At 43.8% G+C, this 18147-nt stretch overlaps 2 protein-coding genes across 9 annotated transcripts; one reads left to right on the forward strand and one right to left on the reverse strand.

Annotated features, from left to right (window-relative positions):
- The first annotated feature begins 244 nt into the window (after positions 1-244).
- Positions 245-8041, forward strand: LOC117845169 (uncharacterized). 8 transcript variants are annotated; one of them, XR_004638018.2, is made up of 8 exons: positions 245-640; positions 1488-4710; positions 4879-4912; positions 5810-5933; positions 6022-6922; positions 7067-7126; positions 7590-7680; positions 7763-8041. XR_004638018.2 is itself a non-coding variant. In XM_072292182.1 (7 exons), exon 2 carries the CDS (start codon positions 2008-2010, stop codon positions 2392-2394), a length of 387 nt encoding a protein of 128 aa, XP_072148283.1. In that variant the 5' UTR covers positions 251-640; positions 1488-2007; the 3' UTR covers positions 2395-4710; positions 4879-4912; positions 5810-6922; positions 7067-7126; positions 7590-7680; positions 7763-8041. The 8 variants fall into 8 exon arrangements, 3 of the variants coding, with proteins under 3 accessions (XP_072148283.1, XP_072148284.1, XP_072148285.1); XR_004638013.2 differs by having other exon boundaries at positions 1488-3921; positions 4038-4710; positions 5810-6922; XR_004638014.2 differs by having other exon boundaries at positions 1488-3902; positions 4038-4710; positions 5810-6922.
- A 4974-nt stretch (positions 8042-13015) lies between these two features.
- On the reverse strand, positions 13016-17254 carry LOC117842845 (small polypeptide DEVIL 5-like). Its single transcript, XM_072292185.1, has 2 exons — positions 14932-17254; positions 13016-14698 (listed from the first exon to the last, which is right to left on the reverse strand). Exon 2 carries the CDS (start codon positions 13448-13450, stop codon positions 13331-13333), a length of 120 nt encoding a protein of 39 aa, XP_072148286.1. The 5' UTR covers positions 13451-14698; positions 14932-17254; the 3' UTR covers positions 13016-13330.
- Positions 17255-18147: the final 893 nt, after the last annotated feature.

The raw sequence follows: 18147 nt of genomic DNA on the forward strand, positions 1-18147 counted from the left end.
CTTAGTCCCGGTTGGTACTACCAACCGGGACTAAAAGGGCCGCCATGCATGCGCATGCAGGCGCATGTACGTACCCCTTTAGTCCCGGTTACCATAATTATTAGGACCGGACCGGACCGGCGGTCCGACCGGTAAAAGACCAAATCAAAGCCTCTAGCGGTTTGGTTAGCTTAAAAGACCGTCCCCGCAATTGGACCGAAAAACCAGTTAACCTGGCCGGTTTTTTACAGAACCGGCAAACCGGCCAGTTCCCAATGAACTGGGACGATTTTGCTTGGCACTTCACCTGGCGGCCGCAAGAACGCAGTCCCCATCTCCACTTGGTGGCCCCGGCAGCATCTTATCTCTTGGAGTTGCAGCTGCAAGTCTGCAAGACTGCAAGCATCAGCTACTCGTTTCTTTTTCTCCTGTTCGTCATGGTCGGCAAGGGACGGCTCCAGGCTGCCGCTAGCCGCCGGCTGCCAGCAACAGGCTGCGGTCTGCGGAGCAGAGCCAGCTGGTGCCGCTGGGATCAGCGCCGGCGAGCGCCGGAAGCCTACTCCGGGAAGCTCCACCTGGGATCAGATCTAGTGAAGGGCGCAGCGGCGCTGTGCTGAATGGATTGCGTGGCGGCGGCGCGACAGGAGATACCACCGCCCCGGTAAGCTTCAGCGCCTCAACTTCATCTTGCCCCATTTCTCTCCCATCCTCGTCATCAGCATCGCTAGTTGGCACTTGGCAGTCGGCTGATGGTACTGCTACAAGCTATTGCTATTACTTAGATCCTAATAATATGTACTATGTGCCTTTCTTGTTTCTCCCTTTTATCAATTAATTGTGATTAGAATACGTGCAATGAAGTGCAAACGGAATCCTGACTATGATTGAAATATCAAGCGAAATGGTCATTTGCTACTGACAGATTGAGACTTGAGGTTATGGAACTGTAGATTCTAGCAAAAGCTTACAGCCTAGCGAAATTTCTGAATGGATGTCATGGGGGTTTCCAATTATTTTCAGAATCTCTTTTTTCATGGGACCAACTATAATCATCAATTATCAGATATATATTATACTGGTTCTTAGTATTTGTGTCCGGTTCGATTCAATGGTCCAAAACTATCGAACCGGCGGTTCAACCAGTTCTGAATGGTTAAACCAATGAACCATTGAACCGACAAGCTCACCGGTTCGATGACCGGTCCGATCCTAATAACTATGCTAGTTGGTATTATCAATCGGGACTAAAGACGTTTTTCTTTTTACCTCAAATTTTTTTTCCATATTAATGCTAATTGTTGCTTCACATGCACACATATACACACGCGCGCGCATAAACATCCTGAGCGTACACTCCTTACACGTATACGTTCGTATTGTATGCATGTCGTATATATATTTCATGATAGTATATGCATAATATTAATTATAACTACTATATATACAATTCTTAGTATATTATATACATCAAACTATTATTTATACAATTATATCCTCTTCATTTTTAGGATCCTCCCGTTAGGGTGTTGTTCCGTTTCAGTACTGAATGTGCATCGTAATAAAATTCTCCTTCGGGATTTATCATCTCGTCCACGAGAAAGTCTATGAAAGTTTCTTGGATTGCCAAAAGCCTCTCCTTCTCCAAGAGTTTTTCTCTAATCCGCAATATTTGTAATTTGAAAATATGTGAATGTTACACGAACAATTAAATATAAACATCTGCTGTGTTCTTGTACATGTATCATACAAACACCTTGTGACATCAATACAGAACTGCGTTGACACTCCATTCCTCTTCATGGTATCAGACGACGAACTCGATACCTTCGTTAATCCCTTTGCGTCTTGTTCGTCGCCCCCTTCCGCTGCCATGGATGTCAGCTCCATCCTCTCCTCCAATGCCACTCACGGCTCCTCTCCCGAGCAATCTTCCGCGCAGTCGCCTGATCCGATCGGTGGTCTCATGCACATGCTGCCTAGACTCCATCCCCTCGCCAAGCCCCAGTAGTGTCTGTTGCCCAGATCCAGATGGTCAATATTCGTGCTCATGTGCCCATCATCCTCGACCAGTGGCGGCGTTTCTTCTCCTCCGTCTTCGGCAAGTTCGGCATCCACGACCACATCATCCGCGACGCCATTCCTCGTCAATCAGATGCCGACTGGGCCATGATCGATGAGAGCATCGTGAATTGGCTGTACACTTCCGTCTCCAAGGACATTCGCGCCATCGTCGTTCAGATCGACGACACCGCCATCGACGGGTGGGAAGCCATCGAGGAACTCTTCCACGACAACAGTCTGCATCGCGCCGTCTACCTGGAGACTGAGTACTGCTCGCGCCTCAAGACTCTTGCCGATCAGCTGCGCGACGTCGGCCATCCGGTATTCCGGTGCAGGAAGACAACCAGGTGGTGACTCTGTTGCGCGGCCTCAACCCCAAACTGCGTCACCTGATCTCCGCCGTCACACCTCGCGATCCTCCGCCCTCATTCCGGAAGATTCGCTCCCAGCTTCTCCTTCAAGAGATCAATCTCAAGAATGATGAGAAACAGCTCGCCGGTGACGCCCTATTTGCCGGTCGTGGATCATCTGCGCCATCCACTGGCGGCGCAACCGGCCCCTCTGGCTCCGTCCGTGGCACAGTGGCAGACCGGCTTCAACCCATGGACCGGTATGGTTCAAGCCTGGCCCATGCCATTCCGTGTCCTTGGGGCCCGGTCCGGTGCACCACAGCAGCAAGCCTTTGCGGCCCAGTTCCCGGGTTCACATCAGGGCGTCCCAACCCCGCAAGCTGTGGGATCAGACAGCTCTTCTTGCTGCCTTGAACAACATCGCCAACATTTCGGCCGGCAGCACCTCCGACTGGTACCTCGACACCGGCGCCTCCTCCCACATGTCGTCTACTCCTGGTACCCTTCAATTCTCCCACCCCTCTGCATCCTCCTCTTCCATTTTTCCTATTATTACTCATACTGACACCTCTGCAATTCCCACTACTGCTACATCTTTACATGTGAACAAAGTTCTTGTCTCTCCACACTTTAAATCTTATCTTATCTCTGTTCGCACTTTAACCCGGGACAATTCCGTTTCGGTTGAGTTTGACCCGGCTGGTTTTTCAATCACCTCCTGCTTGGTGTTCCTCCGGATTATGGTTACCTCCGGGTATTTGGCTGCCTGTGCTTCCCAAACATGAGTGCCCACCGCTGCGCATAAGCTCGCCCGTCGCACAACGCCATGCGTGTTCTTCGGTTACTCTTCTGACCATAGGGGGTACCGATGCTATGACCCCAAAACGCGGCGCGTTTTCACCTCACGACATGTGATCTTTGATGAGCACCAGTTCCCTTTTCGTGACGCATCCTCTGTTGTTCCACCGAGCAAATTCTACACCTCAACCGCCAAGTGTTACAGGGAGCACCCGCCGGTACGGGTATCGCCATCCACTTCATCGACGCCGCTATCTCGCAACAGCGACAGCGCCTCTCCACTCGTCGCCTCTTCTCCATCGCCTGAAGCTCCTCGACAACACCCGATGATCACTCGAGGGCGTGCTGGCATCGTCAAGCCAAACCCGCGCTACCTTCTCCCCTCTTGTCAAACCGGCAACAATTCGTACCGTCTTGACCTTGGCAGCCTCTCAGCAGTGGCCGGCCCGGCAGCTTGATGTCTCTAATGCGTTCCTTCGTGGCAATCTTGAGGAACGTGTTTACTGTCAGCAACCAGCAGGTTTTGTCGATCCAACTCGAACCAATGACGTGTGCCGAATGCTGCTGGCTGCGTCAATTGCTTGGTGAACATCAACAAGGCGACCATGGATGGTGTACTGTGACAACATTTCCTCGGTCTACATGGCTTCAAATGCCGTGCATCATCGTCGGACAAAGCATATAGAGCTGGATATACATTTTGTCCGAGAGAAGGTAGCCATCGGTGAAGTTCGTACGTGTTCTACATCTTTATCTATTATTAAAGCAAGTAACGCCTCTGCCGGGATTTTCGTACGTCGTGGTCGTTTTGCAAAAAAAACTCTGACGTTTTGTGAAATCAACCCGCAGTCCATTATTATGAAGAGACTAGGTGTCGGATGGAAAAAGGAGGAAAGAGAGGGGGTTTAAAGGGAAAGTTCTTCTCTTTCTTCGAACCATACAGCCAAAGAGCGGATTGCGCGTGGGCGGCGGCCGGAGTGTGGCGTCGCGACCTCCGCTCCCGTCTCCGCCTCCCCCTCCCTCCCCTTCCGCCGCCCATCTTGTGGGAGCTCCCAATTCGGGGGAGGAGGTACCGCACGCCGCCCCCCCCCCACCCACCCCGCCTGCGCCACCCACGGATCAGCGCCGTCGCCGATCGGAGGGGATTGGGCGCCCCGGCGGCCGGAGCGGGGAGCCCGCCGTCGCTCGCCCTGCATCGCCGCCGCCGACGCAATCCTCCTCTCCTCGGCTTGCTCACCCTACTTCGCCGCTGCCGCCGCCACCGCCCGCCATCCTCCTCTCCTCGGCTCGGTCTCCCTGCGCCGCCGCCGCCGACCACCCTCCTCCTCCTCTCCTCGGTCGCCCTACGCAGCCGGCGCCGCCCGCCCGCCCTCCTCTTCCTCTCCTCGCGGCAGTTGCCCGCCACCCTTTTCCCTCCCTTCCCCAGAAGACCATGCGGTTCCGAGGCCGGCAGCGGCGGGGTCGCACAAGGGCAGTGGGGAGGAACGCATCCCGGCGGCAAAACACCGTCAATGGCATCAGTGTAAGTGTCGTTCCTTCTCAATTTCCATTTTCAAGATCTCTTTATATCTCCCCCCTCAGCAGTTCCTTTAATCTTGTGATGGATGAGTTGTTTCATTGATTTAATCAACGGAATTATCAATCTCAACTTTGATCTACTCAACTGCATTGTTGAATTGTTTTGCAACAGGAGCTAGGCTTGCCGACCGATGGAAAATGCCCTGGTAAGTTTGCTTACCAATGCTTTTGTTTCAGTGAAACATTCCTTTTCATTTCAAGTTTGATTTCTATTCGCCATTTTGTTGCACTTTTTTTATGGAACCATTTTGTTGCACATACGTAGGTTTTATTGAGATAATGGACACCCTGTCAAAACTTGTGTTCTTTGATACTGCAAATCATCCATACTGCAAGATACTAATCGTCCAACATATAAGGGTTTTCTTGATGGACCAGGAAATTTAATTTTCACATTAAGAATTCTGATCTCTCACAATGCTCTAGCTAGCTCCGTGAAGACAGATGCCATTAATTTCTTTGTTTCATGACTGTAGAGCTAATGGCTCATGTGTATGGATCAAGGAAATTTAATTGGAATTGACTTCTCGAAGATTTGAAATTCTTTTATATATGTGTGTGTTGCACTTTGCTAAATCTAATATGAATATAGAATTCTTATTTATTAAGTTACTTAAAAACACGTGCCTGGCATAACTCTAAGGTTAACATTTGATTGAGTTTTGGCTTTTTGATTCAAACCATGTAGGTGCATCCATCTTTATCACTTATAAATAATATAATAATAATGTACAAAAAGAGGGTGCTTTCATGTGTTGTGCTGAAAAAAGGGCAAAGGAGAAGACACTCGAGAGCCGAATTAGAGGGGAAGATTAGCAAAGCAGAAAAAGACATGAAGGCATAAATTGCGATGCATATCGGTCAAAACATCATGTTTTTCACGTTATTTATTACATTGAACTCTTTTTTTTTTTCTATTGCAGCAACACACTGTCATCAACATAGATGTACTGTATATTTGTGTACATTGCCAGTAAGATTAGAATACTATTTATCTATAATTTGTATTGACTTTATTCCTTGAGCCTGCGGTTTTGGTATAGCGTATTGGACTTCGCTGGGAAGGAGGGATTGCAATGGTTGTGCTCAATCCAGGGATGGTACTGGGTCCAATGTTAGCACCATCAGTTAACACCAGTCTCCAACTGCTTCTGCAACTTTTGGCAGGTCAGTCACATCATTAGATCATTAGACGCTTGGAGCCATGTGGTACTTTTATCTTCTGATGAATTGGAACTTTGCAACGAGTACAAAGTATGGGATGGCACTGGGTACAAAGTACCCAGGCGAAGAAGCTTGATCTGGATGACATCTACATTGGCTGCGTCGATGTGAGGGAGCCATCATCAGAAGTGGAAGGTAACTGTTGACTAATAGTAATAGCATGTCACCTATATTAGTACTCTGAACTATGGTTATGTGATCTTTTGGTACCGAAAGAACTTGGCTATTTAAAGAATGCTTTCATGATCTCAACAGAAGCTCCTTTGATCTCTTTGTCTTCCAATATGAAATCTTGAGATGATAAAGTTAATTGTGGCAAGAAATCATGTACAAAATGGTGTAGGATCAGAGGGTAGAGATAAAAGCATGGGCAAATGCTACTAAATTCAGTTTCTGTCCATCCCAGATTAGATGATTGTTGATTACCCATAGGCCCTCTTGTGACCTGATATGGATTTTCAAGAAAATAAATGATGTCGTTGTGATGTGTTATAAAATCTCTAAAAACTCTAAGTTGTTATTACTTGCATTGATTTAATTAATGGTCAGTGTTTGGCTTATTCTTCATTTTACGACGAATGTACTGGTATATTGGGGGCAATATCCTGGCTGTCGTGTTGGTAAGACAACCAGTCAACTTGAAGCCAAATATACATGATTTAGTGTTGATGAATGGTCTAACAGTCTGAAGTTACAGTATCATTAGCAATATAGACAATTTTCAGATAAAGTTCTTTGAAATTTCTGTAGTACTATTTTAGAAAGTGACATTGCCTTTCAATTGTTTCCTTGTGCAAAATGTTTCATCTTGACATTGATGGTGATGATGACAACGACGAAGAAGAAGATCTGGATATGAGGGATCCCACACCTGAGCCAGATGAGCTCGATGAAGAGATTGTTTAGTCTGATCTTGAGCTTGAAGGAGGGAGGTGAGCAAAACTTGATGCATCGGGGCAGAGAAGAAAAAGGCTTTCGATTTGTGGGGAAGATTCGATCTTTGACCTGAAAATGTTGTTGGGGGTAAATGATAGTCGTGTTCTTGATTCGTGGCTGTGGTTTGATGCTTGCCGCAGGAGATGAATGAGATGTGGGCGGGGCTCGGCTACTACCAGAGGGCTCAATTTCTTCTGGAGGTGAGTTGTGCTTGTAATGGATTGATGGGGAAGGGACTGGGGCGTATCTATCGCAAGGTTGGGGCTTGCTTGGCAACCATAACTGCTGCACATTCCCTGTTCGATGTTTTACCTCAGAGAGTCTGGAAGATTAATTTAGAGTTCCATTTCCCTTTAAATGAAGGAAAAGAAATCTGAGTAGTAGTTCATGATTTGCTTTGCATTTCAACTAATTGTGAGATGCCATTATGTTAATTCATCTGGTGATCTGACATTCTTGCAAAGTTTGCATAAATTGCGCTTGCCTTCCAGTTGAGCTCATTGTAGAGGGCCATGGGATGATTCTCTTTGCATAAATAAATTGATCATCACTCTGATGTAACTGAGAAAATGGAGGCATCTCTTTACTGCTTTGCTTACTTAATTCTGCTTGTCATTTTCCCTTAAGGCTGTTAATGACATGGTCTTTGTCTCTGATTTGCAGGGGGGGAACTTGGAAAAAATCTTACTATCCAATTACGCTTTGGACCATAGAGAAATCTTTGCACGAAAATGCTCCTCTAACCTATCTGAAAGTAATGTCCCATTCATCAATATCCTTTTCAATTAACTTTGTTCTGGAAATTTCTACCACTTATATTGTTGTTTCCTTTGCAGTTTGTCCAGTCCACATTCCGCAACGTAGTTTCAGATGAGTTTCTTTTTCAAAAGAAGGGGTCCCAGATGAATTCCCATTTGACAAACTGTTGGTTATATGCTGCCGTCTTTCTTCAGCATCGCCATTTAACTTCACTTCTGTCAGTAGCATGTCTATAAGCTGGTTCTCTCGTTTCAACTATGTAGAAGAACATTCTTGTATTATCAGGCAATTACGGCAACGATTGTTGTTGTGCATAGTTTTGATTTGTTCGCAAAGACTTTGCTTCGGTTGCATTATTCTTTGTGCAAGCTAGGGGATAAACTGCTCGTTGATAAGAGTAGCATTCCTGTCTAATGGCACTGTGCTCAAAGGAGCAGCATACCTATTTATTTTTCTCAAGCAACTCTTTTGCTTAAATAAAAAAGTAGAAATTTAATGAGTATTTTAATTTAAGAAAATATAATAAGCTAAAATTTTGTTGGTATTTCTAGCAAACATGTAGACATCCAACAGTGTAATAAATTTTAGTGGTAGAATAATTTTTTACCGTAGCAACGCACGGGCACTTTAATAGTGTACCTACAAGCCAACAATTTGCAGATGTGATGACGAAAGGGCTTCCTGCGTCTTTGTTCAGAGATTTCAGGTCCAGCCTAGGCATCTCCGTTCTCGATGCTAACTGCTCTCCTGCTATTCCGTCGTTAGAGCAGCTCCACGATCCCGCTTACTCGGACGTGCCTGTAGATTAGGGAGGTTGGTTAGGCCGTTGCACTGCTCTGCTGTGCTCTTGTACATGTATCATATAAACACCTTGTGACATCAATACAGAACTGCGTTGACACTCCATTCCTCTTCACTAACATCTGGAGCTAAGACACTCCACAATAAACAAGTATTATACAAAGTCAGAGCATATGTTAATAATTATCACTATTTCAATCGACGTCAGCTGCAACCCTGCAGTTTGCAGATGACCGGGCAGACAAGGAAGACAAGCTCTAAACAAAGCACTTGAAAAATGAGCAATGAACCTCCAGTTGAAGGAATGGTTAGATCCTGATCACCTTTTTGGTTCTGATATGTATTTGGATTGATGAAAGGAATCTTGAACACAATCTAGGAGCAGCTGCTGTTCTTATGGAACATGGAGAATATCTTTATAATAAACAGTTGTGATGGCTACCTAAATTCATGAAAAAGACGTTTATGTGTTTGGTTATTTCTTCAAGTCAAAAAGGGAAGTAAAAAGAAAAGGATCCTTGAAAAAAGAAAAATAGAAGTGAGAGCAAGGGTGATCATGGATACAGAAACTCCAAAGAAAGAAAAGTAAAAAATGTTAAGTCAGGCCCATTGCATTCCACAGTTGATTGTGCGATTCCCGTCACTAATAGGTGGGGATCCAATGAGGTTCAGTAAAAGTGCATGACGAATGCACGTCTTTATCAGCCAACCACCACAAATGGCTTTGATTTTTTTTAATTCTTCAATAATAATGCTAGTATGAAATGGCAATACTTTGGTGTAGTATGAGTTAGGACACAGATTAATGGCCAATCTAGTGGATCATGAGCTAAAACCAACAACACTATAAAAGGAGAAAAAAAACAATTGCAGTACAGAAAGTGGGATATTGCATCATTACCCAATACAGTTATGCTTAATGCCTTAATCAACAAAAGGTAATCACATTGTTGTGCCAAAGCAGTAAGCAAAGATGCATGACATCCATTGTTGGACTTCGAGTCCACTTGCATATATATCTAGATTCGCCAGACATAAAGCATGAATCTAGCCATGTTCTTCAGAGATGTCCACAAAAATAACTTTGGTTAGTTATCCAATAAATCATGTTCACCGTTCCCAAAACCGGTGCTTAACAAGTGCTCATGTTGCCTGGACCAACGGAATCATTTGACTGCCTTTTGTACCCGTCTTGTTTACCAACCAGACACAAATGTAACTGTTTGCTTGTCCTCAGGATGTCGTGTGCTGTTTCAAGGGTGCAGCTAGTTACCCTATATTCAGGCATCACAACGCATTTGTAGGACTGATAAAAAATAAAATATATTGTGTTGCTTAAAAAAGTGAAACAAAACAAAGTAATCTCCTCAAAAGAAAAGAATGTAGTGTTTCAGTGGCATCTTCATGTAACATGCCCAATTTTCCAGTGCTTGCTTGTGCAGTTGCCACCGGATGTACAGTTTCAATGGTGCACCAGAATGGTCTTATAATCCGTGATCATAAGGAATTTTACCTCCTCCATGAGTAAACAAATATTTAGTGTAATAGTTCTTTTTTGAAAGTAAAAGTTATGTATCAAACAATTTTAAATAGAGTGCATTATTGTAATAAAAAAGGCACTGAATAGATGAACAATGAAGATTTTGCATTCATTAAATAAAGCGCATTCTTGTTGTATGACCAAAGAGACAAAACAAACACTAAAATGTGAAAATGGAAGCACGAGTAAGAGGATTTTGCACCCAAGAATGAAAAAGACAAAGGAGTTGTGACAGAACCCAGGAATGAATCGAAGAAGACAGGGGGGCAATCAAGGTGCCATACCCATTACCCACTACAGAGGCTACTTGTATACCAGACACAAGAATGCACAAGATGCGGCATATGCTTCTGATTCTGCAGCTGCTATGTTTTCAGACTTCTTCAGAGGGTTGAATACTAAAGAATGGAGCCGAATTCATGGCCAGTGCATGCATGGACCACCTACATGGTTCATGCATGAATGCTGCTGCACAGCAAGGCAACAACAATGGGGAATATCAGATATGGAGGTGACAAAGAGCACCGAGCCCATGGTGCTGGTCTCTTAATCTTGCCTGCATTGGGAACTGGATGGTTTGCATTGGTTTGTAGCCAAAAGCGATTAACGAAGCACTAAACTGGATGGATACAATGTTTTCATGCTGATCATTGGACTGGATCAATGTAAAAAATTTTCTTGTAACTGAAACTTGGTTTCTAATTGGGAATCAGGCGCGATTTACAAATGGTCGTATGGTCCGCGGCTCCACGACCCGGAGTGTGAGGTGTTTGGATTGGATGGACCCGTTGATGAGTACTGGTGAAAATGTAGATTAGGAGAATCAAGTTGGAACAAAGCTGAGATGTAACAGGATTTGCTGTATCCATGTTTACCAAAAGCTACTTAAATTTTTAAAAATGCATGGTAATTGTTCAACATATTTTTCTTTTGCAGAAAGAAAAAAAAAGGTAGCAATGCTCCTGGAATGCGCTTGATACATAATGCAAACTATAGTACTATTTTCCATTGCTGGTGTTATAGAAAGGATCTTATCTATGGCAATTTGTTGCACCGAGGGTTCCATGAAACCCATACCATTCAAAAATATATATCTCAGTGCAACTTATATTCTTATGTTGGTCTATCAATTTCAGAGCAGTCACCCGTCTGCGTTTTAAATAGCGCATGGTGGGAGCATAGCAGCATGGTGATGTGGTAGGTCCAACATGCTATTCAAAAATGAAATTGAATGATGAACATGAACATGCAACTGCAGAATACTATGGAGGTCTAGAATGTATGTGTCATCTGGTGAGGTGTTCTGGACATATATTAAAATCTTTTTTTTGAAAGAATTTTTTTTTCCTATGAACAAGTTTTTTTTGTTTTAAGAAAAACAATTACATGAACACTACTTCATTTCAGGAGAACAGAAATGCGCGGCAGAAGAAAAATACACAAGCCACCAAAGGATAAATACCTTCAATGTACAGTCAAGAAATCTTTCCCGTGCCTGATAAGAGCGGGGGAAGAGGCAACCCCTTGGATACACTGATGAGCCAGATACATTTTCGTAAGTCAATACCTTCAGAAAGACTTGAGCAATGAAAGTAACAAATATCCTCGGTTGGTGGAACAAAAAACTGAAGGTGTTTTTCGTGCTTTTGAGGCTTCTAGCCAATGAGGCAACGATGAAAGCGGGTTACTTAAAATTAGTAAGCCTCACAGCACCTGCTCACCTATGCACCAATGCGAGGCTCCTGACAGACTTTGGCCTGCCTGATCTCTCACAACAGCACACTCAAGGTAACTCTGCAAACAGGTGGAGAACGGCTCAGGCAGCCATCGAACAGAGCATGCGCGAAGGTTTCAACTCGCTAGTCATCCTTGGTGCATGGATCATCTGGAAACAACAGAACAGCTGCCTCTTCAACAATGGGGGTGCCATTAGTCCAGCGATTCGTACAGGTTGCTAACGAAGAAGTGCACTTTGGTGCTAAGGAGTTAGGAGCTCTAAAGGAAGCTAGAGTTTAGTTGGTGATCCTGAGTGTGTTCTATTTACAAAAGGCGCAAATGTAACGATTGAAAACATTTGTAAACATTTTCCTCTTCTCAATGCAATGAGTGTAGTTCTCCTATGTGTTCAAGAAAAAATTAGTAAGCCTCAAGAAGCTTACCTTGTACTGTGCGCACTGAAAGGCCAGCTTATATACAGGAAATCTCAACTTACAAAGGGTGCCTACCTAATGCTAGCTTCCCAAGGCCTTTTCACTTGCTAGCTTCTAGTGATGAAGCAGTAACAAAAACAGGAATAATATTATGACTAGTAAAATCTTATGGGAATGTTAGTAGAACTTTTTATACTCTATAAGGAAAAAACAGTAAAATTGAAGGGAAACAGTAAATTAGAAGGTGACAAATAATTTTTCAAAATGTAAATACAAAGTTTGAGCTAATGTTTAAAAACCCAAAAATGTAGAAGGAATCATTCCCCCCCAAAAAAATCAAAAGCTGTCCTGGAGGCTACCCTATAGCATAACTTTGTTTTGAGATACAAAATAAGATACGACAATCATATAATCTGCAATACTACTTTTCAAGACAAAGTACTCTGTATTGTTCAAATGCAAAATCTCAATATGAAAAAAATATAACAATTTCTGAATTTAAATATATGATCTGATGAATTGAAATACATTCACTGATGAATAACAAAATGACAAATTCCTACATTGGAATTGGCATAGAATAGTTATCGGTACTTTTGTACTGATAGTACGCAATACAAGCAACAGTTGTCCTTTACTGGACAAAATTTGGCAGTAGTGTATCACACAGCTACTACTGCCACCGACAACTATGGCTGTGGTGGTCTGTCCCAGTTAACCGTGGTAAAACAAGGCAGCACTTTAATTAATCTATCTGAAGTAACCTTAGGTGCACTCTTTCTTATTGAAGGAACCAATGTAGGCCATCATGCTTCCTTGCTACATCAAAAGTAGCAGCATACAGAAGAAGCACATCAATTGTTTGATTGTTTCCAAATGGGTATACAATTCTGATTTCTGAATAGTTTCTGAAGTCATTGCAAAGTTCAGAAGCTAGACATCAAATTCGAGAGAGAAAAAAAGAATCTGTTAGTCTGTATTAACATCTAATACTCTCCATCTTTACAACACTATGCAAGTAGCCTTGCCTTCCACAAAAGGCAAGAAAACAAAGAGCCTTTATATCATGATGAGATCCACCCACCAAAAAATGGCAAGGTGGAAAACATGGAAAAAAAATAGCAGAAGATGGCATTGCGCCTTCAGCACTGAGATCAGTCACTCCAGCAAAGGAGCATGATGACGCATCGACGGATGATGTAAAGCCTAGCCTTCTGCTCTCTCAGCACCCTCTGTAGCTTCCCCCTCTGCTGCTTCTTGTTCCCTTGCTCCATGGTTGCCAACAAGTTCAACCTCAGCGAAGTGGTTGCGCAAAGGTTCAGGTGCTGAGTTGAGCTCTCCTTGGGATGATGCTTGTGATGGGGAGGAGATGCAGGGCAGTGATTCCACTCTTCTTTATATAGACGGAGGCAGGGATCTCAAGAGCACCACATACACCCACCAGCCACCCCACATGCAGTCAACACTTTTGTGCCTTGGAGGGGACACTTCTGAGTCCAAGTGCATGCTCCTCCTCTTTTTTCTATTGCTTAGGATAAGAGTTTAGGGGCAGATAGAATACTTACCTGCATCGCAATGTGATCATCGATGGACCCTTGATGGGTGCTGAGGAGCAGCGCGCCATGATTGAGGACCGTGCGCCGCGCCGCGGACAGGATCAAGTGGCCATCCATGCTTGCCTGCAAGCAAGATTGATCCAGGAATTCTTTAATGGGACCAAGAAGGTCTGTTCATGGCCCTCAAGCAGTCAAGGTTACCAGAAAAGCTGCAGATGGGGTTCCTCAGAATTGCAGTTAGCCCTTTACAGTGCTAAATGGACACTCACTGACAGGCTGTAGGTGTAAGCTGGAAGGTGCGAAAACAACCGGAGAATGGACTCGGAATTTGTTTTTGCTCCTTACCTGCAGATATGTCATGTGCATTGTTCGTACCGGCTACAACAACTCCAATCAGATCCATGCTTGAACGTTCCAGAACTTCTCCCACACAAGGCAGAGAAAGTGCGAGTGTGTACTTCCATTTCCTTTGTAGAAAACAATAGGTTGGGGAATTGTGAGGAGATACCAATTAGTTAGGAATTCAGAGATGCATCATCGAGGTCAACAAAAAATTCAAGGAATACTTGTTCATGCATCTGTCAAGCAGGTACCAGAAAATGTTAAGTATGGGCATGAAAAGTTCCACAATCAAAATATCTACCCTAATCATATTTAGGTTGGCAACAGGCGACATTGATGAACTGATTGCAGAGAGCTTAAGTGACTTCATCAATCATGAATTAATCTGCACAGGGTAACCTTTCAACCAGCTGAAACGGCATAATCAAGGCCCCTAAACTGGACTTGCAACAACTTGAATTGGGACACTATGGACAGAGCAAAACTAACGAAGTGAACATGTTAAACCTATGCAATTAGTACAGGTTACAGAAAGCGCTGAACTACCAATCAAAAGCGCTGAACTACCAGGCCAACACCAACGGTAACTGTGGTCCAGTACATCATTTGTAGATCTTCAACACTCTGGCACAAACCAACACGGTGAACAGAATGGAAGAATCAATTAGTACAGGTTCTTAACTGATACAGGTAAAACAAGCAGTAATACTCCCTCCGTCCCAAATTATTGTTTGTTTTGACTTTTGTAGGTGCATAGCATTTGCTACGTATCAAGACAGATCGTATATCTAAGCTATGCATCTAGAAAAGCCAAAACGAATACTAATTTGGGACGGAGGGAGTACAATTTTGCATACCTGGAAGTACAGGTTACAGAAATCAGATAAGTACACGTGATATGCTTTTCCTTCTCTTTTGAAAATAAGGTCGTCATGAGACATAAAAACTTCCTCAGCATGTGTTGAATCTGCAGTATTAACTTAATCTCAAGGCCAAATGATGGGGAAATGAATAAGGAAATTAAAGGAACCAAAGATGCTCACAAGGTTAAGATTCAACCCGTTGACCAGGACCTAAATGCTGGTTAACATGAGACAGTGCTTGTGTGCTACATGACCAGCACTGAGACATGGTATGTCACATGCTTGATTAGCATTCATCCAAAAGATTCAACAGAAAGTCAGCCAGTGTTGCATGCACCTATTATCAGTTTATCACCAATCATAACCCATAGAACCAAGTTCAGTACTAAAGCCCAAGCCACTTAATACATCCTTATTCAGAAGAAAAGAAAAAAAACTCACAATAGATACTGCAGGATATTGTCAATCATGAGGGCATTAACAAAGATAATCACAAAAATTAACACATGGAGAACTTATCAAGTAGCAAGCGGCATAAAAGCCCAATATATATAACAAAGTACCATGTCTTGCTTTTGACTGGCAAATAGACAAAAGGCATAAAAATGTACTAGTAAACAATAAAAGCATCAAACGGCTAGAATGCCCGCAACTCCACAAGACAAGCACCCCCAAACCAAGACACACAAAAGATTATGGCTTAATTAATCATCCAAAACAAGTACTTTCCAGTCAAAAGATACGCCGGCGGGACGGATGATCCGGATACTCATTCCATCCTTCCTAGCAGCTTCCGAACGAATCGAGACGACATGAGGAAATCTCCAAGATACTCGAATATTACATCTCTAAGAACGTTTCCCAACTCCTTGCCGGCACAATCTACCGACAACAGGATAAAGTGCAGTAGTATGCATTGTTACTAGTTACTACTGCCAACTCCAAGAAGATCTGGGGAATGCAAGAAGATCACGGCTACTCTCACAAGGTGATCAAGCAGACAGTTTACAGTGGAGTGAGCCTTCCAAGTGTAACATGGAGGAGCAAAGCAAGACAACAAGGGGATAAATTAAGATACCAGCCGCATGAAGCACTACCAGATACCTTGAACCTTCATTGCAACCATGCTGCACCGCAGAATCTGCAGATTTGGACACGTATGCTGGGAGCAGAGGCACGATGAGCTGTCTGTTATCTGAAACAATCCTATCCGTCAATGAGATCAAGGTTTTTGTCGCCGGCAAGAACAATAAGCTACATTCAGGTTCAGAGATTTGTCCCCTGAGATTAGATAAAGGGGGAAAAAGAAATATTAGCAAGGTTGCATGCATGGGAGGAGGGGAGCTACATGCTTGCCTCCTCTCTATAAAACCCAAGCCTCCTTCCCAGTTCTGCACCACAGCAACCTCTAGCCACAACAATCGGAGAGCAAAGTGTCAGCCTGCTCTGATCACAGCTCACCAGTTCATCAAGTTAACTTGTAGCCATGAGGACTGTGAGCCAGAGCAAGCAGAAGGGAAAGGTTACCAGGGCCCTGAAAGAGCACAGGGCCAGGGTATACATCATCCGCCGGTGCATCGTCATGCTCCTCTGCTGGCACGACTGAGCTCCAGGCCTCCGGCCAGCGTTTTCTTCCATGGAATCTGTCAAGGATCCATGGAGAGGTTACACTTACAGCTAGGCAACTGTTAGTCAGGAGTAGAGCTAGGAGGGCATTCTCATGGCCATGCCAGGTTGCACCTAAGCAAGCTAGGCAGGCTGAGACATTCTATCATTCGTTTCGTTAGTTGTATTTTTTTTTCTCGTTTACCACACCTTTTTACCTTCTGTTATCAAGATAGCAGCGGGATATGATGGTGGGTTCACCATTTTTTGTACATGGTATGTATTGTAGCTAGTGGTCTCTACTTAGAAGTGTTTCCATGAATTCAAGCAAAGTTGATCAAACTGTTCTTGAGTGCACTAGAAGTCTTGCATTTTTCCCCCTAATATTCAAGGGTTACATGTTCTGTCTTTGCGGCTATGAATATGATAACTATGTAACAGCCACCTAGAAACGCTAGCCCTAATAAGCTAATATGGTAGCTCTTCCACCATGTTGGTGCAATCACTATTTTCTTACAAACAGCTACAAGGTCATAAACATTAGCCCAGTAGACAAGAAAATGGAAAACTAAAATTACTTAACATTGATTGAACCATAATAAAGCAGTGGGCTCTAGGCTGCACAATGTCAAAGAATGAACAGGAAGTCCACAAAAGGGACTGATTAGTTACTTTTCCCCCCTCAAACGGCAAAGAGCTGCCTGTCAGTATATTAATATTTATAAGGAAAAATAATCCATCACTTGGCTTTCAGAGAGATTAATTTCCCCAAAAGCAATTACTATTAGTCAATGCCTAAGCATACTACTAGTACTTGCTAAACGGAATCTGCAATGGCTATATATGTCTTGCAGAAAGGCTGGAGCCTACCAAAGCCTAATATATAGCAGTCCCTGATTGTCCTTATGTACCAGTGCATGTAGGCATCACGGCTCTAGCAAATACCTAAGCAGCTACAAAACAGTAAGATATTGCAGCCACAGATAGGACAAAGTTTGCAATCAGCTTGCTGCAGTCTGAGATGGAGAGCAAAGTATTACTCATCAGGAATACAGGGCCCTTGTCTTCTGGGAAGGGCAGCTCCTCCTGCATTTCTTAAGAAGCTAGCCTGAAACAGAAGAAAACAATGCAGGATATGTGCAGAGCTGCAGCGGATGTGACCAAGCAGAAGCAAACGAGCGAGCAAGAGGACAAACGCACGCGCACGCGCACGCACGCACGTACCAAGGAGGCAAGGAGCCGGGGCACGTGAAGGCCATGAGTCCCTTTACTCCCCATGCCACACTCAAGTCTGGCAGTTTCATGTGGCGAAGAATTGGCAGCAAATTAAACACACTTGCAGTGATCAGTGCAGAAAGAAAGAGTTTGCGTAATTCATTTACTAATTTGCAATAATTCGTCTAGTCAAGACAGTAAGATGTTGAATGGGCATTTGACATGATTCAGCCAATATCTCTGCTCTGATTAGGCTCCCACTCAACAAAGACGTACTGTGTTGTCTTTTAGACTTTTAGTCAGCTCCCACTCAAAAAGGCAAAGTGTTTTTAATCAGCTTCCACTAAAAAAGATTGCAATGCGTTTTTCAGTGGATTCCATATATACATA

This window comes from Setaria viridis, chromosome 2, assembly GCF_005286985.2.
Source record: "Setaria viridis chromosome 2, Setaria_viridis_v4.0, whole genome shotgun sequence".
NCBI classification, from domain to species: domain Eukaryota; kingdom Viridiplantae; phylum Streptophyta; class Magnoliopsida; order Poales; family Poaceae; genus Setaria; species Setaria viridis.

Coding starts and splice junctions, on each gene's coding strand:
- LOC117845169 (XM_072292182.1), top strand. CDS start 2,008: ATGGTCAATATTCGTGCTCATGTGCCCATCATCCTCGACCAGTGGCGG.
- LOC117842845 (XM_072292185.1), bottom strand. CDS start 13,450: ATGGAGCAAGGGAACAAGAAGCAGCAGAGGGGGAAGCTACAGAGGGTG.